At 36.5% G+C, this 24,909-nt stretch overlaps 4 protein-coding genes across 6 annotated transcripts; 3 read left to right on the forward strand and 1 right to left on the reverse strand.

Moving 5' to 3' along the window:
- Positions 1-1,407: 1,407 nt before the first annotated feature.
- Positions 1,408-8,045, forward strand: LOC132618428 (uncharacterized). 3 transcript variants are annotated; one of them, XM_060333483.1, is made up of 4 exons: positions 1,408-1,542; positions 2,496-2,873; positions 3,352-4,414; positions 4,920-8,045. In XM_060333483.1, exons 2-4 carry the CDS (start codon positions 2,716-2,718, stop codon positions 7,722-7,724), a joined length of 4,026 nt encoding a protein of 1,341 aa, XP_060189466.1. In that variant the 5' UTR covers positions 1,408-1,542; positions 2,496-2,715; the 3' UTR covers positions 7,725-8,045. The 3 variants fall into 3 exon arrangements, with proteins under 3 accessions (XP_060189466.1, XP_060189467.1, XP_060189465.1); XM_060333484.1 differs by having other exon boundaries at positions 1,408-1,427; XM_060333482.1 differs by lacking the exon at positions 1,408-1,542 and adding an exon at positions 1,575-1,775.
- Positions 8,046-18,993: 10,948 nt separating this feature from the next.
- On the forward strand, positions 18,994-20,129 carry LOC132617711 (PRA1 family protein G2-like). The gene has a single exon (XM_060332784.1). It carries the CDS (start codon positions 19,128-19,130, stop codon positions 19,710-19,712), a length of 585 nt encoding a protein of 194 aa, XP_060188767.1. The 5' UTR covers positions 18,994-19,127; the 3' UTR covers positions 19,713-20,129.
- Positions 20,081-20,488, forward strand: LOC132617403 (PRA1 family protein G2-like). The gene has a single exon (XM_060332395.1). It carries the CDS (start codon positions 20,081-20,083, stop codon positions 20,486-20,488), a length of 408 nt encoding a protein of 135 aa, XP_060188378.1.
- Positions 20,489-20,867: 379 nt separating this feature from the next.
- On the reverse strand, positions 20,868-24,196 carry LOC132617412 (uncharacterized). Its single transcript, XM_060332412.1, has one exon. The coding sequence runs from the start codon at positions 24,194-24,196 to the stop codon at positions 21,269-21,271; it is 2,928 nt and encodes a 975-aa protein (XP_060188395.1). The 3' UTR covers positions 20,868-21,268.
- Positions 24,197-24,909: the final 713 nt, after the last annotated feature.

A 24,909-nucleotide genomic window follows, 5' to 3' on the forward strand; every position in this document is an offset into this window, starting at 1 on the left:
TTACCAAAATGACTCATCCACACCATTTTTCATTAACGTCGGTTTTACAATACTAGATATAACACGTGGCCTCCAACTAAATTATAGTTGTGGGAGGGTAGGGTGTATGAGTTGGATCTTTTATTAATTTGGGATTTAAAATTAGGCTGGTTTAATTAAATGACGTAGACCTCCAATTGGAGGCCACGTGTCATATATGATATTAGAAAATCGGCGTAAATGAAAAATGGCATGGATGAGTCATTTTGGTAATGAGCAATGGCATAAATGAACCATTTCCGATAGTTCGATGGCATAAATAAGCCAAACTATTGATGAGTGGCATAAACGAGCTATTTTCGATAGTTCGATGGCATATTTGAGCATTTTCCGTATCTAATATCACAACTGTATCGTTTGGTTCACATTTTAGTTACACCACACTTATAGTGTATGAATTGTGAAAGGAGAGCCTTGTCGTAACTGATAAAGTTGTTGTCATGCGATCAGGAGGTCAGTCTCTTCCAGAAATGCAAGGTAAGACTGCATAAAATACACCGTTGTGGTTAGGCCTTTCTCTTAATCCCGCGCATAGCGAGAGCTGAGTGCATTTATGCGAGGTAAGACTGCGTATAATAGACCTTTGTGACCCGACCCTTCCCCAGATCCTATGCATAATAGGAGCTTAGTGCACCAGGTTGTCCTGTTGGTATTAATAGTGCATGGATTATTTGAGTGGTGAAGTGAATGTTATGAAGTGATTAATAATACAGATTTTATTCCGTAGTAATTAATAAAGAATGAGCTTTTGTTATATATATAAATTCTCAGTTTAATAACATTTTAAATAGTTTTCCCCGCGTGACTATTTACGTATTCTTAATGTATGTATTATTTGATATAACTAACCAATATGCTGCATTATGTTATTAACCAAATATTGTATCATTTTATGAAGAATTTTATACTTTATTATAGAAGATAATCAACTAAATTACTCTTAAAGTTACTTATTAGTAGGTAAAGACTTACTCATATGAGTCGTTTACACCAAATTAATAAATGAAACTTAGTTATGCTTAAGTGATTTAATGAAGTATAAATATTTATTAACTAACGAAGGTTGGATAATACATATTAGTTTGATATAAATATTGATTGCCGATAATTTTTTACCAGTAGTATGTGTCAATTTTTTTGTGTTGGTAATATTGTATTAAATCAAACTATATAAAATGAAACTAAAGAGAAATAAGAAAGAAATATCCACCCTTTTTATCTTTCTTTTAATTTATCCGTCACGCTAATTCACAGCTTGGTGTGGGGGGTGGGTAAAAGAGGCGTGGGGTAAGGTAGGGGTGGGGGTAAAAGAGGGATGGGGGTGGGTGATTAATTGTACAAATCTGCTTTTTGGTGGAGAAAAAGAACCTGATGCCCTCTTTTGATGTGTAAGTGGGTGGTGCTCTTTTCTCATCAATTCTCATATATCTCTACACTATTCTTCTTCCTTCTTTCATCTATTCAGCCCAGTATTACTACTACTACTTCTGCTAATACTTTTTGGTATATCTTGTTACTTATTTTTCTTTCTTTTTTCCATTCATCAACTCATTATCTTCTTGAAGTTGTCATTTTTAGTCTTAAAAACCAACAAAAAGACTCTATTTTTCTCTCTTTGATGGGTTTTTTTCCCCATTATTTGTTTGTTTCCTCTCTTGGGTGATCTTTTTGCATCTGGGGTTTGCTTGAATTTGAATATTATTTAGAGCTGGTCTGGTTTTTACTAGTTAGATGAGGTTTGAATACTTAGATTTCTTGTGATTTCATGATCTTGTTTGAGGTTTGCTTCAATATTTTAAGGGTCTTTAACTCTTTTGAAATTTTCTTTGATCAAATGAAACAAATCTGGTCTTTGCCTAAAGTTTAAAACTTTGGTCACAAAATCTACTGTTCATTGAGACCAACTAAAGATTTGATTTTGATTTTGATTTATGGGGTTTCTTCATTTCTATCTGACTCCAATGTCCTTTTGATTTCTTGTTCATTTTTCTACTATACCCTTGACCAAATACTTGGAGTTTTATGGTTCATTGTATATACCAAAGCTTTTAAAATAATTATCCCTTTGTTGTTAAGATTAAAACCATCTAGATTTACTTTGTTTGGTCTTGATTTTTGAAGTGGTATTAGTGCTTAGTTGTTCTCCAACAAACAAAGCTTGAGAAATTTTATGTACCTTTTCTTGGTTTTTGTCCACATAAAATAACGTTTCATAAGCCTTGATCTACCTTCACATCTTTGCTTGTTGGTTTCTTTCTTACCCAAAATTGGTTCTTTCCTTGTTAAATCAGTCTTTTAAAGATGATTCAACATAAATTAGATGCTTCAGATTTACTCCTTTTAATTAGCACATAAAATAAAATAGTCTACTTGTTTTTTTTTTTTTTTTTTTTACCGTTTAGTCTTTGTTGAATTAAACTCTTGATCTCATGTTTTAATTTCTCTTTATTTTGCAGGCTGATGATTTTTATGAAGAAAGGGTAAATCTTGTTGGTGGTGGTGGGGTTGTGTTGTAAACAGTAATATTATTTTTTGTATGTGGTGAGGCCTTTAGGCTACTGTTATGCTGAGGGCTAAGTATAATAAGGAGATAAGACTAAGTAGTAGTCTTGAAAAATATAGCTACTACTGCAGCAACACAAGTAGAAGAAGAATTAGGGAGAAGCTTATCAGCAGATGTTATCTTCCATTGAAAACATTCCATCAGATCCTTCACATATCTCTCTACTGAAAAGTAGTAGCAGTGATGAAAGGCCTTCTTCTGTTAATAAGTTAGTAGATCTGTCCAATTCTGACCTTGATGACAACAACAACAACAACAAATTCTCCATAAGGTAAAAAACATTTACCCCCTATGCTTCTGCCTTGTGTATGTATACTTGGATTTTAGTTTCTTTTTGGATCTTTTGAAGCTCTTCTTGTTTTTCATCACCTCTTCAATGTTCTACTGTTGAAAGGGTTTTTTAGTCATCTGGGGTTCTTTTTCTTTTTGTTGGTCAGATCCACTGTTTCTATCTGATATCCTTTGGTTCTTATTTTGGGAAACCAAAAAAAAAAAATTTAGTCTTTTTTAGCTTGTTGTCTTTTTCTGTCATAGTCCAGTATTCTTGGTTGAGATTTCATGTAACTATATTTATGTTGATGTGTATGAGATGAGTTATATGGGGGTTCCTTTTCATATGATATAAGCATTTAAAGACTGTTGTTTTCTTTGTTGTGGGGGTTTCTTATGTAAATTCTCATGGTAATTTTTGCTTTGAAGATATTGACATATGATATGGATGTTTGAAATAATTTTGTATTATCTTGCAGGGATTATGTTTTCAGAACCCGGAGAAAGGACATCAAGACCAATTGGCCATTTTCTCAGGAAAATTTGCAGCTTTGTTTGAAGCATGGCGCCACTGATTTGTTACCTCCTTTTCATGAATCTGTTAAGGGATGTGCTGTAGATAATCGTTCGACTGACAAGGACAATATAGTCACTTCTCACGCGAAGGAACATGTTAAGCTAGATGATGATCCTGTGTCCACCAGTCTGCCAAAACTAGCTGTGGATTATAGAAATATCAATTCAAGTGGATCTGATAGAGAGAAGGTGTTTCGGTCAACGATAACCAGTCAGTCTTGTTCTGAATCAGCTGAAAGAAACCGTTGTTCGGGAAAGGGTCTGTTACCTTCTATGTCAAACAAGAGTGGGAGCACAGTACAACCACCAGCAAAAAAGTGCAAATTAATAGTCAAATTTGGAGATAGAAACGTAGAAGAGGACACTACCACAAACAGTTTCATGGTTTCTGAGGCAATGGCTTCAAAAGTATGTCCAGTTTGCAAGACATTCACATCCTCATCGAACACGACCTTGAATGCTCACATTGATCAATGTCTCTCTGGAGAGTCATCAACAGTCAAGTGGACAGCAAGTCCTAAGGTGATTAAGCACTACAAGATAAAGCCAAAAAAAACAAGATCGATGGTGGATATCTATGCAACGGCTAAGAGCTGTACATTGGAGGATCTCGATAGGAGGAATGGTTCTAACTGGGCCTCAAACCCGAGTTTATCCGTTCGAGAGACTGAGGTAACACCTGCTGTTCAGAAACTGGAAAAACCTTCTGTTAATGAAGGTGCTGTTTATATTGACGCTAATGGCACGAAGGTTCGAATTCTGTCCAAGTTCAATGATGAGCCACCATCATCAAAGCCGGTTAATGATTCTCTCGAGAAAAAATTGGTAGATGGAGATAAAAGAAGCAAATTCAGTTTGACAAAGAAGAGAAAGAAGAAGAATCATATCGAGAAACATCACAAGCTTCTGAAATCTACTTCTCATACAAAAAGTTTTTGCTTGTCCAAGCCTGATCACCGTCCCAAGGTATGTTTTTTTTCAAAAAAAATCTGCTGTGTTTCTTTTGCCATCCTGGATTTGTAGAAGTTTCCTCAGCTTTGGCCTTGTTCTTGAAACCCTTTTTGTAATCAAGTATATTACATGCCATCTTTAGAAATCTCAATCCTTCCTAAACTTTAGTAATATAGTGCAGTAAAGAAGCTGCAAACTTTTGAGGAGTGGACAACAAAAGAATATTGGGAGAACAATGTTACATGTCTTTTCTGATACTTTAGCCTTCTTGTTCGCTTAATTTCATTGTTGTTTTGGTGAAGAGGATGAGTTTGCTTGAAACATGGGCGGGGGCAGGTGGGGGTTTGCATGCCTTGAGAACTAAACCATAGTAGTTTAAATTTCGGGGTTTACAAGTTTCTATATATCTTACTGCATTTATCTTTTTGATCAAAATTATTTTGCTTTTACCAGTTAGCAGTCCTACTATGTAATAGTAATAATTTGCTTAGAACTAAGTTGCTAAATATTTTATGAACAGATCAAGATTGGTCAAGAGAGCACCTTTTCCCCCAGAGAAAATGTTGACAAAGAGGATTGCCTAAATAAGCACCTCAGATCTCCGGACCAGATGGTATCAAATGGATTGGGAACCATAAAACAATGGGCATGTTCGAAGAGAACTGGCCTCACAAGGAAGATCAGTGATAAGGACAACCATCAGCTTTCTGGCGTGCAAAGTGACAATGATGTGTTGCCTCAGACTGATTCATTTATGAAGCGAAGCTGTCTTCCGAAATCTCCTAGTTCAGCTGTTTGTTTGCCTGAGAGTAGCCAAAGAACGAGGGATATGCCATTTGAGCCTCAAGATGAACAAAGTGGGGAGCCTTCTCTGCAAAAGAAAATGGACTTTTCATTGTCTCGATCTCCACTCCCATCTAACAAGAAGAGATCCCTAGTGTTACAAAGGTGCAAAACAAAACATTTGAAGGTAGATGGCCGTTCTGTAAACAATATCTCTGCGGATCCTCCGGAAATAACAGTAGATCATGCACTTTCTGTGAAAAATATGAGAGCAGATAACTCTGAGATCAATTGTGAACAGTCCACCCCTCATCCATCATTCTCCTCGAAAGCGAGGAAGTTGTCATCATTGAGGAAGAACCTTTCGTCCGTCAGTGAAGGGCCTGCTCGTGGTGTTAAATGTAATTTGAAGTGGAAAACAGCTTCCCTTAAGAAGTCTAGTATGAGCTGTAGTTCAGAATCTGAAGAACCTGAAGTTTGCCAGACTGAAGGAGAGAAACATTGTTTAAGAGGAAATCTCAGTGAAACAAACGTTCAAGGGAGCAAGAGTTGTGAGAGGGTAATTGTTAAAAGGTCTAGAATTTTAAGCATCAGGAAAAATGGGGAGGTAATTATGGCCTCTAATGTGGAAGAAGGTACTCTGAACTTGAAGAGCTCACGATCCTCAGCTGAGACCCATTCTGATAATGAAACAGGCAGCATTTTAGCTGGTGCATCTGATGCTATGGGATCTATGAAAGCGAATCATCAAAGTCAGAATGAGGAGAGTATGGATCCAGCTGCCTCTGAATTCGATGCGAGTGGAAATTTTATGAGTTTTAGCAAGTCTGTAGACACTGGATCGGACGAGTTATCTGATCCTGCTAGGTCTCATTGCGAGTCGCAATTGTTTAGTGAAGAGTACAAAGGATCTTTTCTTGGCACCAAAGCTGCAACATGTTCACAAGATCCTATTTTGGGTGTTGAAGGGATGCTTAGTGCAGTGGAAACTGGCAATGTTGATGATGTCACTGAATTAGGATCTAATGATGGCCAAGGGAATTACTTTTTGCAGGTTGATCCAATTCCCATACCAGGGCCACCCGGATCCTTTTTACCTAGTCCTGGTCGTATGAGCTCAGAAGACCTTCATGGGAGTTCATCATTAACCAGCAGCAGAATTCAATCTTCTGCAGATCATCCCGAATTCGTCGATCGGGATTCTTCCGGTTCGCCTACGTCTGCTGCATCAACAGTTTCTAACTCCACTATGACTAGAACTGGCTCAAGATATTCAGAGAATTTATATGTCGGTGGAAGGGATTCATCAGAAACTGTTGATCTTCTGGTGGAAAATTCTGTCGCACTGCTTCAGACAGCAAATACAGGAGACAATAAGGATGGACTGGACAAATTAAATGCAAATACGTTGTTTCCTGGAAAGGGAAATTTCAGATTTACAAATGATAAGCCATGTTGTTGTGTCAGGAAAGAAGGAGCATCTCAAGGGTTTGCTTTGAATCATGAAGAGTCGCAATTGTTACAGCGACGGACCCCTTTTCCTGCCAGTGAGAATCAGTTGAGCCGTGATTCACTCAAGAGACCTAATATCATATTGAAGAGCAATTCATTTTCTCTTAGTGACTCGAGTTCAGGACCTGAAACAAATGCGACTAGATCGTCCACGGGACATTCTCAATTTGGTATTTCTGCTGATTCTGAGTTCAAGCTCCCAACTCGTGATTCCGAGTCTTTTAGTCCGTCTGCTTCTAATCCAGTTCTCAGGCTGATGGGAAAGGACTTAATGGTCATCAACAAAGATGAAGATTCCCCACTAAATAGTAGATCGTCCCACTCAAATTCCATGAATGACCTGACAAACACTAGACTTCCTGGTGTTCATAATGAGGATCTCAACTCCTTCCGTCAGGTGGATGCGAATAATCGTCTTGTCTCACACTTCCCTGAAAGTGGTGATCCAGTAAAGAATTTTGATGTCAGATTGTTGAACGGTTTCAAAAGTCATGAGAGTTACTCAAGGCCACAACAGCCATCCCCTACATCTCCAGCCTCGTTTTTGTGTAAGAGTAGTGGCAGTGGAATGATGGGTTCCTTTGGCAGACAAGACTATTTAGGTGGGTGCAATTTACATACTGTGCGAAATGGACCAAACGAGGCATGTGATACGAAGAAGTTTGTAGCAACTCCCATCTCTCATTGGCAGAATAATGCAACTTCAGTTGGGAATGGCGTCAGAGAAATTATTGTAATTGATGATTCTCCAGAAAACGAGGCTAATTCTGCATACACCACGGGGGGCATGGGGAAAAGCAAGTCATCAACCGGTATCCAAATGCAGATCAGCTCGGGCTATACCTCAAGTTTTGTGGATCTCTGTGAAAATAGACCCCATGGAGTAGCTCAGAATGCAAATTTGCCTACTCAAGTGAATGCGATTCCAGCGAAGTGGAATAGTTTAGTTCATCCAAGCTCTTTCTCGGCTTCCTCATCACCTGCAGGTCCTTTTAGATCATCTTTATATTATTCTCCAGGCTTTTCATAAACCAAAAGTCGCCTTTTGCATGGCCATTTTCTCTCGACTGACAATAGAACCTGAAAGAAAACACCGGCAAAGTTGAGCAGATGAGTTATTCTATATTGCGTTTTGCTTTCATAGCGTCTGATGTTCACTTGAAAAACTGAAAGTTCCATAGATATATAAAGCAGTTTACTTAGGCCAGTTGAAAGTTCCCTGGAGTGTCCAATGTATAAAAAAGTCTTCGAATAATGAGTTGTTCCGAGGATCTGAACTTCCAAATTGGTTTCTTTCTTCTGAATAACTTCTTTTTCCTATTTAAAGGATATTGCTTTGCTTCTAATATAATGGTCATATACTAATGCTGCTCCTTCAGCTATCTTGTTCGGACTCTTCAAAAATGTTGTCGCACCCATGTCAGATCTTTAAAAAATGCACTACTTTTAAAGGATCCTACACACACATTATTGAAGAGTCTGAACAACGCAGTATGATAGAACTATTGTCATACTAGTGGTTTTAGATAGTATTGAAAAGGCTGGACGCAATTGCGTAGCCACATGAAGTGAAGGTTTGAACACCTTTCATGGGAAATTATACTGAGTATATAGAAAATTATCCTGTACATAGGTCAGTGGTGGGAGTAGTGAATAAAAAGATCAACTAGAACCCTATACATACAGAACATTACAGGTTGTAAATGAGTCAGTGGTGGGAGTAGTGGAATGACAGCGGCTTCATAATAAGTTGCCTTGCATGGCTATATATATAATCTTGATGTGACTGCTTTCACTTCTCTCAGCATTTGCATGTTTGATGGTGAAACAACATATATATATCTTCTCCATTCTCATGCTTCATGTTTCTACTTTCATCTGCACCATCAAATATCTATGCTTTTTGATCATCCATGTTATTATTTTTCTCACGGTGTTTAGATATCTCTATATTTCATGTGGTAAAAAGGAGAAAGTAAAGAGTTGGTTAAAAGCTATGTTGTTCATACTTTTAAAAAATCGACGGTGTCTGTTGGATCCTCCAAAAGCTATGCATTTTTCAAGGATCCAACACGGATGTGATAACATTTTTGAAGAGTCCGATCAACATAGGTTAAAAGTAATGAGTTCATGGAGAAAGATGAAATAACTAGTCTTTGTATATTCTTTAACTTTTATGCTTGGAGGAAGAGGGTTTTTTATTTTTATTTTGGGGGTGGGCGCGGGGGTGGTGGAGCATAATAGTCCTTTGCTGATTTTGCAGTGGTGTACGGTACTGGTGCATTGTATTATTGCATGCAGGAGAAAAAAAGTTTTAACTCATACACGCTCCTTTATGTCTTTTTCTGTTTCTAAGATGAGATAAATAGAGGCAGGCTAATTTCATAATTCGATGGTTCAATCTTTATATTCTTTCTGCTCCATTTGTCATAGATTTGAGACTATGGGTTCAGAATCTATTATTTATTAAAATTTCGTAATTTTTCATCTGTATTTCAATAATCGTGTCGAAAATGAAGGTTCATATGAATCCGTTACTCATTTCTCCATCCGTCACGGATCTTAAATGTATAAATACCTGAATTAATATTAGGTAGTTGTTTTTACTACTGCATTTGATAAGTCATTAAAATTTATATTTATGAGAAAGAGTTCCATAATCCCAAAGCTACTACTAGGGCTTCCCAATTAATACTAATGCATATAATCTACGTGAGTTTTCGTTAACCTTGCTTCTTTTTTCATGTAAGAAAAAAAAACTATTTCATGTTTTCTCCTTAAAAAATGTATAATATTGGTATCGTGAAAATAATAGTGACTAGCACTGTAATCATATAAACCAAGTATGTGTGAAAAGTCCTAAGTTACGTAGGGTTTGTTAGATATGAAATGGACGGAATAATATGAGCTAGTAGCAAGAAAAATAGCCGTTACAACTTACAACCTTGCAAGAAAACTATGTCGAAGTATTACGTTATCAGCAAGTGTACGACCAAATTTGTGGTTGTCCTTTACACACTTTGCTGGAAGGAAGGCTTAGTCAAAAGTGAAAACAAAAGAGACACAAGACAAAACAGATGACTAGTGTAACATGTTTTTGGGTGGAAACATGGGTCCCTCTATAGCTACTAGTAATAATAATATTTATATTAATAATAATATATGAAGATGGCCATGTTGTCCTGTGTGATATATATATCACCTACTAATACTAATAAAGAAAATTGAAGTACTAGACTGATGAATCCATAATCTAATTAAGGACTAATTAGCACTTTAACTTTGTGTTGGTTAAGGATTTTGGCTGACGTTTTCTTAACAATCTCCAAAAACAATTGTGTTGAAGGCCACTAATTAGAGGCGAATCTAAGTTTATAGTGTCTGGATTCTAAAAATACCAACTTAAATTATTGAGTTTTGAATAACTTATTTATATTATTATGTTGGTTTCTTAACACGAATATAGAGTTTTGATCGAAATTAGTGAGTTTCGCCGAAAATTAGAATTGTAGTTCCGTCGCTGCTCGTTATTAATTTATCGAGTATGACATATATGCGCTTACTGCCTAAACTTTATTATAAGTAGAAACAATGGTGTCTAAAGTAGAGCATTGGAGGATTTGACAATGGCGGATATATAAACAATGGTTTGTTCGTTAAAAAATCCAGTATTTTAGGGTCGAGTTCTACATTTATATACAACAAAAAAAAGAAGTATACAGAGAGTTATATATATATATATATATATATATATATATATATATATATATATATATATATATATATATATATATATATATATTGTAGAAATCTAGTCTAGCTAGCTAGTACTACTTTTTTATTAACTCAAAACTTGTAACGTATGAATCTTGAAGTATATATGCATTTGATCCTAGAAGAATTACCCTAAAACAACTAGTGCATGTTTACAATATTTGGGAATGTGACAAAAATTAACTAGATGATCTAAAAGCTTGAGCTCCAATCCTCTCTGGAAGGTAAGCAGTAGATAAGTACTATATATCTGTGTTGATGAGAGGCAATAGGTATCTGTGAAATTAGTCGAGATGCATAAATTTACCTGAACATCACGATTATAAAAAAGTTACATATGCATATACTTAACTAGCTAGTTGGTCATGACTTGCCTTCTTTTTTAATGTTCCCCGACTCTTCACCAGATCGTAACTTTGTTGATGCCATAGTAGAGAGTTAAATGAGAAAGAACCTCTTCAGTTCTAATACAACTACTCATATGTTGTGAATCATCAAAGAAACTATTTGCATTTGGTGGTTGAGGTTTTAACTTGTTTTCAATAAATGGAAGAAAAGAAAAACTAACTTTGCTTGTCTCCCAAATTCTCTATATATACCAAGTAAAAAATGAATGTCTATCAAATATTTTTCTCTAACCACAAAATTGGGGAAGAATATTGTGTCTATCAGAGATTCTAGTCTTGTGTCATGACACCACTTGAATGCACATTGTGTCTTGTATTACTATAAAATATGCCACACCTACTTGCAACAACTAATATTAAATTAGTACCACATAGTTTGGTGTGACCTATTCCTTTGACTTAATTCATCTACCTATAATCTATTAATCTCCACATTAAAGATTAATGTTTTGTTCTAATATTTCCCTTCAATGTTAGTATCAACAACAACAACCCAGTGAAATTCCACATCGTGGGGTCTGGGGAGGGTAGAGTGTACGCAGACCTTACTCCTACCAAGGTAGGACGGCTGTTTCCGAAAGACCCTCGGCTCAAGAAAAGCATAAAAGCATAAAAAAAGTCAGATAAGGCTAAAAAATTCAAAGCGACATGGAAAAGCAATAATATAAAATAAAATAATGCAATCGACACAGATGCCACAGGATAATCAAAGCACAGGAAATAGCAGATAATAGCACAAATCGGAGCACAAGAAATTATATTGCGATACTGCGACTACTAATAAGAACAGATAACGATACTATCTACTAGCCTTCTACCCTAATTTGGGTCCTCCAAACCCTCCTATCTAAGGTCATGTCCTCGGTAAGCTGTAATTGTGCCATGTCGTGTCTAATTACCTCTCCCCAATACTTCTTCGGCCTACCCCTACTTCGTCTGAAACCATCCATGGCCAACCTCTCACACCTCCGCACTGGGGCATCTTTGTCTCTCCTCTTCACATGCCCAAACCATCTCAATCTCGCTTCTCGCATCTTGTCTTCCACCGAGGCCACCCCCACCTTATCCCGAATATCCTCATTCTTAATCCTGTCGCTCCTGGTGTGGCCACACATCTATCTCAAAATTTTATCATCTCGGCTACTTTCATCTTTTGAACGTGAGAGATCTTAACTGGTCAGCACTCCGCCCCATACAACATAGTCGGTCTAACCACCGCTTTATAGAACTTGCCCTTAAGTTTTGGTGGCACCTTCTTGTCACATAGCACTCCGGAAGCAAGCCTCCATTTCATCCACCCTGCCCCAATACGATGTGTGACATCATCGTCAATCTCCCCGCTGCCTTGCACAATAGACCCAAGGTACTTAAAACTACTTTTCTTCTGGATGGCCTGGGTACCAAGCCTCACTTCCACGCCAGCCTCCTGAGGTGCTTCACTGAACTTACACTCCAAGTACTATGTCTTGGTCCTACTCAGCTTAAACCCTTTAGCCTTCAAAGTATGTCTCCAATCCTCCAGCTTAGCGTTAACTCCGCTACGAGTCTCGTCGATCAGGACTATGTCATCCGCGAAAAGCATACACCATGGCACCTCACCTTGAATTTGCCGTGTCAATCCATCCATCACTAAGGCAAATAGAAACGGACTAAGAGCTGATCCTTGATGCAACCCCATCACAACTGGAAAGTGCTCTGAGTCTCCTCCTACTGTCCTTACTTTGGTTTTGGCTCCCTCATACATGTCCTTGATCACCCTAATGTACGCCACAGGTACACTTTTAGCCTCCAAGCATTTCCATAGGATCTCTCTTGGAACTTTGTCATAAGCCTTTTCTAGGTCGATAAATACCATGTGTAAGTCTCTCTTCCTCTCCCTATACTGCTCCACCAATCTTCTCACAAGATGGATGGCTTCTGTAGTTGAGCGTCCCGGCATGAATCCGAACTGGTTCTCTGAAATAGACACACCTCTCCTCACCCTCATCTCCACCACCCTTTCCCACACTTTCATAGTATAACTTAGCAGTTTGATACCTCTATAGTTGTGACAACTCTGGATATCTCCCTTATTCTTGTACAGAGGGATCATTACACTCGCCCTCCATTCTTCGGGCATCAATGTCGTCTTAAAGATGACATTAAACAACCTAGTCAGCCACTCCAAACCTGCCGGCCCCGCGCTCTTCCAAAATTCCCCAGGAATCCTTCAGGTCCGATCGCTCTTCCCCTGCGCATCCTACGAACAGCACCCCTAACCTCCTCAACCTTAATACTCCTGCAATACCCAAAATCACGCCGCCTTCCTGTATGTTCTAAATCTCCCAACACAATGTCTCTGTCCCCTTCTTCATTCAAGAGTTTGTAGAAGTATGACTGTCATCTCCGTCTAATGAGAGTCTCCTCTACCAATACTTTGCCATGCTCGTCCTTGATGCACTTTACTTGATCGACATCACGTGCCTTTCTCTCCCTCGCCTTGGCTAGCCTGAACAATTTCTGGTTCCCTTCAATGTTAGTATATTTACGTAAAAGGAAGAAAAAGACGAAGGTTGACGATGGTTTTTTTCCTTTACCCCAACCCACTTTTTCCTTTTCTCCTCCAATTGAGTAATTTGAAAAGAAAAGAAAAAAGTATTTTAGTCAAAGTATTATACGTTTTGACGTAAAAATAGTGTTCACTGACCACCTGTCCAATTTGAAACTATATGAAAATGACTATTTTCCAGTATGTGAGTTGAAAAGTGACAATTTGTAAAATTTATCCCATTTGGACGAAGTTAAAGTTTTGTTTAAGATGGAGGTTTATGTATTTTTTAATCGAGTGGAGGTCTATTAAGTTTCTTTAAATTAGAGACGTTTAAATAATGGACCCAATCAATCATTCTATATTATAACATAATATAAACGAAGAAGAAATCCATTTACTAGTAGTAATTATTAAGGGTACTGCTACTTATTATGACTTATGAGAAGTCCCTCTCTTGCCCAACCGTCCATAAATAAACTAATTATATTCTAGTTGAAGCCACACAGAGTTATCTTCCATTCTTTATTTCATAGTGGTATACTAAGAAAGTTTGGCATATGTGGACCACCTTTCTACGTCTCCAATGGACCATTTGCATAAATGGCCTTCTTTAGGCCACTACTTAAATTTAATGAGCTAAACCTCTCTATCAAAAGCTCCTATGTCTACTTGCAATTTGAATATAAAAGATTTCGTACAAAATCTACTATGTTATTTTTACAAACCTTATGTGTTGTTTTTATTAATCTATAGTGGAAACGGTTATATAATTAAAGTAAAGTTTGTAATGAACTATAAAATTGAATCTCCCCTTGGTTAATGGGGAACTGTGGTCATTAAATGTAATTAGAAATGAAAACTAGAAAATTAAATTCATATTACTGGTTACTGGATATTAACAAAAAGGAACATCAAGGGCAGGGTTCTTTAGTGCATATTATTTTAATGCAATGATAGTTTGTATGGAAGATGCGGAAAAATAATGGCACTATATTACTTGAAGAGCCAACTAATTTTTCCTTTTGATTACAATATAAAACACATGTCAGTTTAAGGCAAGTCAAAAGAAAAAATAAAGCCATAAGTGAGCACTCAATATTCTAATTTTTTGTTATTATTTCCTAGTTTGGCAGTTCAACTTTCTGTCTCATTTTTCCTTTACTTTGAGTACGTCCTACTCCCTTTGTCCCAAAAACATTGTCCTATTTTTCTTATTAGTTTGTCCAAAAAAGATTGACACCTTTCTACATTTAGAAATAATTTAACTTTATAAAATGATTTATACTCACACAAATATCTAAGATTTGTTTTGGATCACACATTCCAAAAGTGTTCCTTTATTTCTTAAACTTCGTGTCAAGTCAAACTAGGACAATTTTTTTGGGACGGAGGGAGCATATGTTACTTTCCAGAACTCGAGATTTAAAAAACATCAATTTCAGCTGAGATAGTTAAAATGCTTCTCATTTTAATGTGTACACTTATCATTCTAATCCAGATTCTCGTGTTAAACTAGAGCTGCAATTATTCAGGGGCGGAGTTAGAAGCCCGACTACGGGTTCAGGTCAATCCAGTAGTTTTTTCTCAAATAGTGTATTGCGTTAAGAAATTCATTAAATTATATATAAATATTAAGTTTAGGACTCAATTATTAATAGTTGAAATCGTCGTTCTAAAATACAGATCCTCGTAAAACTGAAATTATGATGCGTTTGTCATAACTTGTGAACAATTGAATAGCTGGGAGTTCTATCAATCCGGCAAGACTTGAAAATAATTTAACAAGATAGCAGAATGAAAATTTGTACTAAAGTTATGATGCGCCCACCATAACTTAGTTTTTCATTTTTTGGATCAATAAAGCTGGAGACAATTTTGCACAACATTCTTAAACGGGGACAGAAGTTAAACGTTGGACATTAAATAATTCTATTTCTGCAGATCACCTATAAATCATGCCTCACTTGGCCAAACAAATTCCACTCTTTGAAATGAGGATTTTGTCCTTGGCTATATTGTAACACCGAGATCTAGAAATCTTGTTAGATTAATCACAAATCTTGTCGGATTGACAAAATGTGTCTATATTGTAACTCCGAGATCAGTTTTGTACAAATTTCTTAAACGAGGACAAAATTTAAACAACAATCCATGAAGTATCATATTTGTGCAAATTTTGGATGATTTAGGACATAGCCCATAAGATTTGGGTTATATTACCCAAGCCCATCTAATATACAGCCTCTGATGTTCGAAAACTCTACTAAAAAGGAATTTTACTCATTGTAACTTCTTTTAAGACCTAATTATTAATATTAACTATCCTTTTATTTAATTATATTTAGTAGCTAATTAACTTTTCTAAATTACAAATGATAGCTATATCAAAAAATACATACCCAAACACATATATCTTTCTTTTTTCTCAATCACTACCTATTTTAGATTTTTCATTTCTCAAAACCCTAAAAAATCTCTCTCTCCTTCTCTCAACCACCACCACCAATGCCGCACCGCCCCCCTCTCTCTTCTCCCTCTCCCTCTGTGCTCACCCCTCTCTCTCTCCGCCGCCCCTCTCTGTCTTCTCCGTCTCCCTCTGTGCTCACCCCCCTCTCTCTCTGTTTTCACTCTGCAGATCTGGCTGTGTGCATTGTTGGTGACGACGGTGATGGACTAATTTTGAGATGGCGGCGGAGAAAATGACGTAGAGGTGGAGAGATTAGGGTTTTGTTGGTGATGGAAAGATTAGGGTTTTTTTGTGGTAGTGGTGTCTCAGATTTGGGTTTTTGGTGGTGGTGGTGTCTCAAATTAGGATTTTGGTGGTGTTGGAGAGATTAGGGTTTTTTGGTGGTAGTAGTGTCTCATATCTGGCCATGTGTATTTGTTAAAAGCCAAATACAAATACATTCAAAAATCTACATCTCACAAATACACTGTTTTTGAATGTATTTGTCTTTGTATTTTTGAGTGCATTTTTGAGTGTATTTTGTTAATAGCCAAACACATTATTTTTTTGAATGTATTTGTCATGTATTTGAATTTTTTGGTCTTGTATCTGAATGTATATGTTGAAATCCATTCAAATACACGAAAATTTGAATATATTTGGCTTCATAATAGTTGGAATGTACACAATGTATTTAAAATACATCAAAAAAAGCCACTGAAATACATCAAAAAAAGAAAAAATCAGTAAAATACATAAAAAAAAAATCACTGAAATACATAAAAAAAAAAAAAAAGACACGGAAATACATTATGGCCAAAAAAAAAAAATCACTGAAATACATCAAAAAAAAAATCACTAAAATACATCAAAACAATATGTATTAATATCTAATTTAATAGCTCCACCATTAAATGCTAAAATCAAGGATCATGTTTTTTTTTAACCTTGTTCTCATGTATTTGTTGGCAACAAATACCCGCGAAAACATACACTATTTTGCCAAAATATAGCTACAAATGGTAATATTTAAAAGGGAAGCTACAATAAGGTAGTCATTTGAGTAAGTTTGCCAGCATTACATGTTTTTCCCCATATATTCTCCCAAAAAACATTTCTTTAAGAAAATTGTCCAGATGAGTAATTTGGCCCTATTTTGTGTTGTTCTTTAATTTTTGTCCCTCAAATTGGTGGTCTTTAATTTTTTTCGCCAAATACTGGTTAGAACTTCAGCTCAATGAAAAGAAAAAAGAAAAAAAAATCTGCAAGGTAGAAGTTTTGTAACTCTACCTCAGGCAGAGTTTTAGGGTAGAGTTTTGCATTTCAAACTCTGCCTGAGGCCTAACTTTGCTACGAAACTTTGCCTTGTGATTTTTTTCAATTGAGCCGAGATTTGAACCACAAACCTCATGGTATTAAGCGAAAGGTAAAAATTAAAGATCACCGATTTGAGGGACAAAAAGTAAAGACCAATGCCTTTGAAGGATTAGCGTGCAAATGACCCAAAAAAAAAAAAAATGAAATTACCTTGGGGCTGAAGCCCAAATAATTGACAAAATGTGTATGCATTTTTACCAATACTAGTTACACGAGGCCCGTGCTAAGCTCGGACCCAAATTCAAAATATAAAAGTAATAATTTTTTTTTTCAAAAAAAGTATAATTTGTGTCATATTGTTTTACTGCATATTTAATATAATTCATATAATTCAGTGGCATGTTAAATATGTATTGTGGATAAGTCTTTTAAATTTTTAAAGTTTCTCTTAATTAGACAATTTTTAAATAAAATTTCTTTTACGGGGAAGGAAGTGTGGCAGGAGAATTATCAAAGAGATACAAGCGACTCAATATTTTGTAAAGTAACATGATCTAAATTATATACAATAATTACAACTTGATGAAAATCATCAATTGAATTTTTTGATGTTTTTATGAATTTCTGGCTATATGATTTCCTTATTTATAGATTGACATAGATTTTTTGGTATTTATAAGGTTTTAATTTCACTCATGATATTTCATACCGCAAGAGTTTATGTTAGTTAAATGTGGTGATTTAAATTTAGTGTTAGATGAAATTAAGGAAAATATTAAATTCATTAAATGAACCTCAAGAATCAATTTGGTTCTCCATATATAGTTTATACTTAAAAATATTAATCACCAGTTAAAATTGTAATTATAGTACTTTTGTATAGTTTTTAAATATCTTAGTTTAACGTAAAATATTAAATTGATTTTGGGTATGAGGTGGCTGTAATTTAATTTAGCTTCAAAGATTAGTCAAATTAACTCTTGAAAAATGAAAAGTGCCACATAAATTGAATTGAAGAGAGAGTAATCAATAAGATCTAATAATGCTCCCGTAAGAAACCAAAATGTGGCTCCACAGTTGACTAAATTTTGCCAAAATGTATAATGATAAATAATGTAAAGGGTAAACTAAAACTCCACTCGGTTCATATGATATGGTGTTATTAGCTAGGACACACCCCTTAAATAAATACTTATTCCGAGAGAGTGAGGAACGATTTCACTAAATTATACTTAATTAAATAGCACCAATTTAATATAATTTCTTAATCATGTTAAAATTTATTTATCTAAATAAGGGTAAATTTGAAAGAAGGAAAAAAGCATACTCCATTAATATTCTTTTGATTATGTAAAAATTACTATTTGTTTTGAACTAAATATAAAAGTTAAAAATATGATACTCATAATATAAATTAAAGGGAGTAAGGGGCTAAAACGAAATAGAAAAAATATTGCAGGGCCCACCTCATATGGGCTGAAGAAAAACAGATGTGTATGCCAAAAATGGAATAGGCAAGGAGTAACAGACATGTGTAAGTAAGCAACCAATCAAAATTCATCTTTTGCAATGTGAGGACGACCAAAAATTGAGATTGACACTTATATATAGTAATAATATCTAAGCATAAAAAGTCAGACTTAATATATTGATATCTTTTTAATTGAGCATCAAAATACATGTTAAAGTTGTATAATTAAAAAAAGTAACATATTTTAATTCTATGTAATGGACACTTAAAAATACACACAATTTAAAAAAAAATTAAAAATGTCTAATAAAAAGACTTTATCACGTGTTCAGGCGCACACCTAATTTTCAAGCGTACAAATTAGCAAATTTAAGCGTCGCCGATGTATTATTCAAACCTTACGTTAATATTTTATTTTAATACTTCAAACGCGAAATTGACGTCTTTAATACGAGCTTACACACATTTTCACCTAATTATTCACAAATATGCCATCAGCAACAATCCCCATTTCCGGAAATGACGTCACTCCAACCTACACAACCATCCCAATTTCCGGCAATGACGTCATTAACCGATCAATTCAAAATCTCTCCACTTTCCTTTCCCGTACTCGACCTTGGCCGGAATTTCTCACCGTCACAAACGCCGTTAACATTCCGTCATCTTTCTCCGATGCTTCAATTCGCATTCGCCGGAACTTTAAATACTTCTCCGTTAACTATGCTTTTGTTATCACTGCTTGTATAGCCGGTTCACTGATTGGATCGCCGGTTTATTTGATTTTAACCGGTTTGATTTTTGCGTTGTGGTTGATTCTATTGTTCTTTCGCGAGGATCCTATGGTTGTTTTAGGGCATCAAATTAGCGATCTGGTAGTGATTTCCGGTTTAGTTATTGTTTCTGTGAGTGTTGTTTGGTTTACTGGAATTTTGAACAATTTGATGATTGGATTAGGGTTAGGGTTTTTGGTGGCTTTGATTCATGGAGGTTTGAGGAATACAGAAGGATTGTTTGTTGATGAAAATGAGGCTGTTTCTACTGGATTGATTTCAAATTCTGAAAGAGGATAGGGCAATTCCAATAATCAAAATTATTTGATTCTTTTTTTTTGTGTGTTTTTTGTTTTGTTGTGTAAGGTTGACATTTGACTTGAGAGTTGTGTTCATAAGATACATTTGGTGTGCATTGTTACTGAATTCAAGGAGAAAGATTAGATTATTTTGGTTTGTTATTGATTGTGAGTGAATTTACTGAGTGTTTTGGTTTTGTATGTAAGGTAGTTTACTGGTTCCAAAAGTTTACAGGAAAATCTGTTGCTACTGGTCTTGTAATGTATTTGACTATTGTTTCAATGAATTTGTTCAGTTTTGAGCTTTTGTTGATTGAGAAAAATAAACAAAAAGACAATCTTTTTAAGGGCTTAATGACACAGAACTAAATGCCATGGGACATGAGTTCATCCAACCAGAAAAACACTAGTTATACAATTTGCATGTCTATTCTGTCTATCTGGCAATTGGTTAAATACTTAAATTTGCTTGACAAGATCAATAAATTGCTGAAACCGATATGCATTTCATATAATCGCATGTGGTTGATTCTACTGGAGGACCCTATGGTTGTTCTAGGGCATCAAGTTAGTGATCTAGTTGTAATTACCGGTTTCGTGGTGGTTTCCGTGATTGCTGTTTGGTTCACGGGAATTTTAAACAAGTTGATGATTGGTTTACGGATTGGTGTTTTGGTTTCAGTGATTCATGGAGGTTTGAGGAATCCAGAAGGTTTGTTTGTGGACGAAGATGATGCCGTTTCTACTGGCTTGATTTCAAATGGTGAAAGAGGATAGGCAAATTTCACTGACTTGTCAAGATTATTTTTTTTGTGTGTTTTTTGTTGATTGTGTAAGGTTGACGTTTGACTTGAGAGTTGTGTTCATAAGATACCTCTTGGTGTGAATTATTACTGAATTAAAGGAAGAGATGCTGAAAGACTAGATTATTTTTGTTGGTTGTTGCTAGGCTTATTGATTGTGAGTGAATTTACAGTGTGTTTTTCTTGTGTAAGGTAGCTAAAAATTTACAGGAAACCTGCAGCTACTATTGTGCTGTATTTAACGATTGTTTCAATGAATTTGTTCAATTTTGAGCTTTTTATCCTAAGATGAGCTTTTGTTGATTGAGAAAATAAATAAAAGACAATCTTTTTAATGGTTGATTTGCCTTTTGCCTTCCAAGATAAGCTTTTCTTGGTTGTGAGATAAACTAAAAAGACAATCTTTTTAATGGCCTAATGAGATTGAACTGATGTGTAGTAAATGAATGAACCAAATGTCATGGTACATGGGTTCATCCCACTAGAAAAACACTAAACATGCAATGTACTATTTGCAGGAAAGATACTCAAATGTTGTAGGTTGATCATGTGCAATTGGTTAAATACTTAAATTTGCTCGACAAAATCGATAATTTGCTGAAAGCGATATGCATTTCGTATAAGTTGAACTGATGTGGTGAAAAGTACTTGATAAAGGATGATTTCTATGTTACATGAACTAAAGAGTGAATTACATGGTCGCTGTAAACAAAACTGAGCCACCAAAAAAGTGGTTTTTTGCGGAGTTTTGGGATCATATTTTGCTCCTCATCCTTACTAATTTGGCTAATATTTGTTGGGCAGCCAAAGTTTGAGCGTGGTTATGACCCAGCATTACGGTTCGGATACTAATGCAGGTTCTGCAGAGATCCTCTCCGCTGTCAAAATAGCCTCCTCTTAGTAGCAGTTTTGCTCTAGTTTCCAGCAAGGTAGCTTTTAACAATGTCACTTCTTGCCAAACATACTCATCCACTCTTTGGTTCGATTGCAGCTTCTTTTTCCAGCACAGAGATCCGTGGCACCAATCCTGTATTTGAGAAACAAATGACTTTTCTGCTTCTTCGAGCACGTTTGTGCAGACCTTCAAGAGTTCTAAGGCCGAGTTGCACCTTGAGAACGTTGTGAAAGCGCTAATTGCCAAAGGAAGAGCTGTTTTTCTAATGAAGAAAACCATGTCCATGGCCTTGAGTTGAACAACTGGTGGTTCGGATTTGAAACCGAAAACAAGGAAAGCACATGACCAAAGATGGTCGGAATCTGTTAACGGGTTTCCAAGTTTCCTTGCACCTTGGACATTGGCTTTAGCAGCAATTAGTCCATCTTTCCTTTTAGCGAAAATCTGTGTGATGGGATGGAATTGGATCCAGCAACCTGTCGGCCTGTTGGCTTTTCGTGCCAAACCGAGTTTAACTAGAAGTAATGCTGCTTCTTGTTCACTCTTCCATGTTTGGCTTGTCAGGCAATGACCCGAGTAGAAGCATAGAGCAACTTTCATACGCTTAGTCCACTTTTTGACCCTGTTTCTGTTTATAGGTATTTTCTTTGCAGCTGCTGATAGTAAATTCACCGAGATGGGTGCCGGAGCAAACCACGCCCCTACCTGAAGCATTCTTGAGGCAAGCGAGTCCCTACTATTGTTGCTTTGCTGCAAAAGGGCTGTACAGAAAACCAATGTTTTCATTAGAAATGGATTGGACAGATTAGAGCAACTTGTGGCTTCTTCAACTGGAACCTGATTCACAGCTTCGAATAAAGCAGATGGCAAAATTGCAAGCTCCGATAGAAGGGACCCGACCACCCACAGACCAAAACTAGACCTTCCTAATTTTTCATCGAACTTATGGAGGAATTCTACCTCTCCAGCTGGATACTCCTTTTTACTTCGACCCCTTATCAATATCATGGTATCAGGCGTAGTCAACGGCTGAAGCTGCGAGGGATCAAAGTTCATTACCCGGTTGAGTTGTGTTGTGATAATGACATGAGTACCACCAGTGTTAGTTGGTATTAAATCATGAAGATCCTTCCCTTCCCACCACTCCTTCTCAGTCTCTAAATTGTCTATGATTAGTAAATATGGCATGTCGCGGAATATCTCCCTTTTAACTCTCTTGAACGCTTCCGATTCTTGCTCATCGAAACTCCTTATCCTCCCTCTTTCCTTCTCTGCATCTGCACTCACATCCAAGCCCAAATTTAGAGACAAGTTCAATATGTTCTGTCGAAAGTAACGAGCTTCTCCCCCTACCCACAAGACCATCCTGTATCTCTGTGAATACCGATAAGCGAATTCCAAAGCAAGGTCTGTCTTTCCAACACCAGGCAAGCCATTTATGCATACAACACTCATACCCAAGTTCTTATCCTTCCCACTTCTTGATTTTCTGTACTTAGGTCTCTTCATTGAATTTCTTCCAGGTTCGACCCAAGCTTCTTTATTGGTTTCCTTGTTCTTTCCTATCTCTAGATTTATATATTTTCCTTCACTTTCATCATCAGCCAGACCTTCAGATTGTCCTGGTGTTCCTCCCTGGACACTTTCTTGCTCAAAAGAACCAAAAAGAGTAGACTCTATTTCCATAATTTCTTTCTCTCTTCCCACAAAGCTTTTATTCCTCGGAAAAGGCAACTCTTCAAAGCCTTCTGAAATCTTTTCTACAACACTTCTCCTGCCAAGCTTGGCCCTTAATATCCCAGCTGCTTTCTCCACACAGGTTCTCCAATTACTCTCATTTGTTTCCAGTCTAAACTCATGGCACTTTAGTATTATATCCAGTGCCTCTTTACATTTCTTTGCATCAGGATTCCTGTTAAAAAGACTTGCGATTTCATTGGCATCCGTGTTAAAGAATAAAGGAAGCAAGTTCTTCTTTTGCGCGAAGAATTTTATTTCCTCCAAGCTAAGATGGTTGAAAAAGCTACAACCGGTGACAACGACGACACCATAGGTTACTGAGCATATAACCCGGTCAGCAATCTCATGGCTCTGATTATCTGCATACTTTGCTCTATCAGCAATAAAACAAGCAATACCCTGAAGCTCAAGTTCTGATTTGAGCCACTTGCAGAAGCGCGATAAATTCGGGTTCTGACCATGGAATCCTATATACACATCACAGCTCCTAAGTTTGGCATTGGAAGCAGGCGAAACGGAGCTTTTGGCAAACGAAATTCGAGGGACAGGGAAAGAAAAGGATATCCGAGGATCGGTTTCCGGTCCTGAAACGGGTACACAGGTGACAATTTTGAGCTTTGTGTCGGTGGGGTCATCGGAATAATCGTATCTTTCTGGTGGTGGAGTGTAGGAGGTGCTCGGGACATCATCAGACTGCGAACCGCAGTATGAGACTGGTGGGGATGGGTGAGTAACTGAGGTAGGAGCAATGGGAGTTTCTTGTTTTGGTTGGTTTTCTTGAGTTGGATTTGTAACTAAAGTGGCCCTTGGAGAAATGTAAGGTGATTGTAATGCTGAAACAAATGCAGAAGATGGAGGAGAGATGAGGGAAGGGGAGTTATATGGTGATGATGTTGCTGAATTTGCTATCAGTTTCTGCTGACTTGAAGGAAGAACAGTGGAGAAAATGTCCTTACTCAGTTTCTTGCTGCCTGAATTTGCAATCTTGATAGTGAGGGACTGAGTATCAACAGTTGAGATCTCTTTAAGAGATTTCTCTTCATCCATTCTCAGAGAAAGGAGGAGGAATGGAGGAGGTAACAAAATGGTTATATTTCAGTAGTTTTCAATTGACAAGAACCATATTTACCAGATTGGAATAAGGAAAAGAAACTGATGTTGTCCTGGATTCTTGGTATGGAGCTTAATCAGTTGCAATTAATTTGTGGTTGGGATCAAAACACTTTTTCAAGAAGCAGATGAATGCAACAGTAAAGACTTTCATCATCTTTTAACAGTGGGCCTCCCTAAGTCAGAAACTGACCCTCACTTTCAACTGGGGGAGAACTTGAATAAGAATAGCTAAAAGGGTGTGCATCCACATTGGAAACAAGAAAGTCTTTACCTAATTTGATCCATGTAGCACAAATAGTAGAAAATTATACAAAAGAAAAAAAGAAACTGTTTTTTGTTTACTTTACCTTGATTTGGTTCATTTGATTTGAGTTTGCTACTCTAGGGATACAATCTCCATGACCCTTCTTTCTCTCTCTAATGAACTAGCTTTACAGATGGAGAATCTAGTGAAATGGGTTGGATCTGTGAGGTTTTGAACATAAAATATTACAAGAAATGGCTCTCAAAAGAAGCTGCAGATAGTAAGTGGTTAAGTGGTGTAATATTCTATGTGCTTAGTTGAGAAAAGGACCAAAATCATCCATAATGTTTGGGTTTGGATCAAAATCATACATATTCTTTCACATGGTGCACTAATAGTACAT

The sequence above is a fragment of the Lycium barbarum genome, chromosome 11, assembly GCF_019175385.1.
Source record: "Lycium barbarum isolate Lr01 chromosome 11, ASM1917538v2, whole genome shotgun sequence".
Lineage (NCBI taxonomy): Eukaryota > Viridiplantae > Streptophyta > Magnoliopsida > Solanales > Solanaceae > Lycium > Lycium barbarum.

Coding starts and splice junctions, on each gene's coding strand:
- LOC132618428 (XM_060333483.1), top strand. CDS start 2,716: ATGTTATCTTCCATTGAAAACATTCCATCAGATCCTTCACATATCTCT. Junction 2,874..3,351: donor AACAACAAATTCTCCATAAG/GTAAAAAACATT, acceptor ATTATCTTGCAG/GGATTATGTTTTCAGAACCC. Junction 4,415..4,919: donor AGCCTGATCACCGTCCCAAG/GTATGTTTTTTT, acceptor TTTTATGAACAG/ATCAAGATTGGTCAAGAGAG.
- LOC132617711 (XM_060332784.1), top strand. CDS start 19,128: ATGCCATCAGCAACAATCCCCATTTCCGGAAATGACGTCACTCCAACC.
- LOC132617412 (XM_060332412.1), bottom strand. CDS start 24,196: ATGGATGAAGAGAAATCTCTTAAAGAGATCTCAACTGTTGATACTCAG.
- LOC132617403 (XM_060332395.1), top strand. CDS start 20,081: ATGCCATGGGACATGAGTTCATCCAACCAGAAAAACACTAGTTATACA.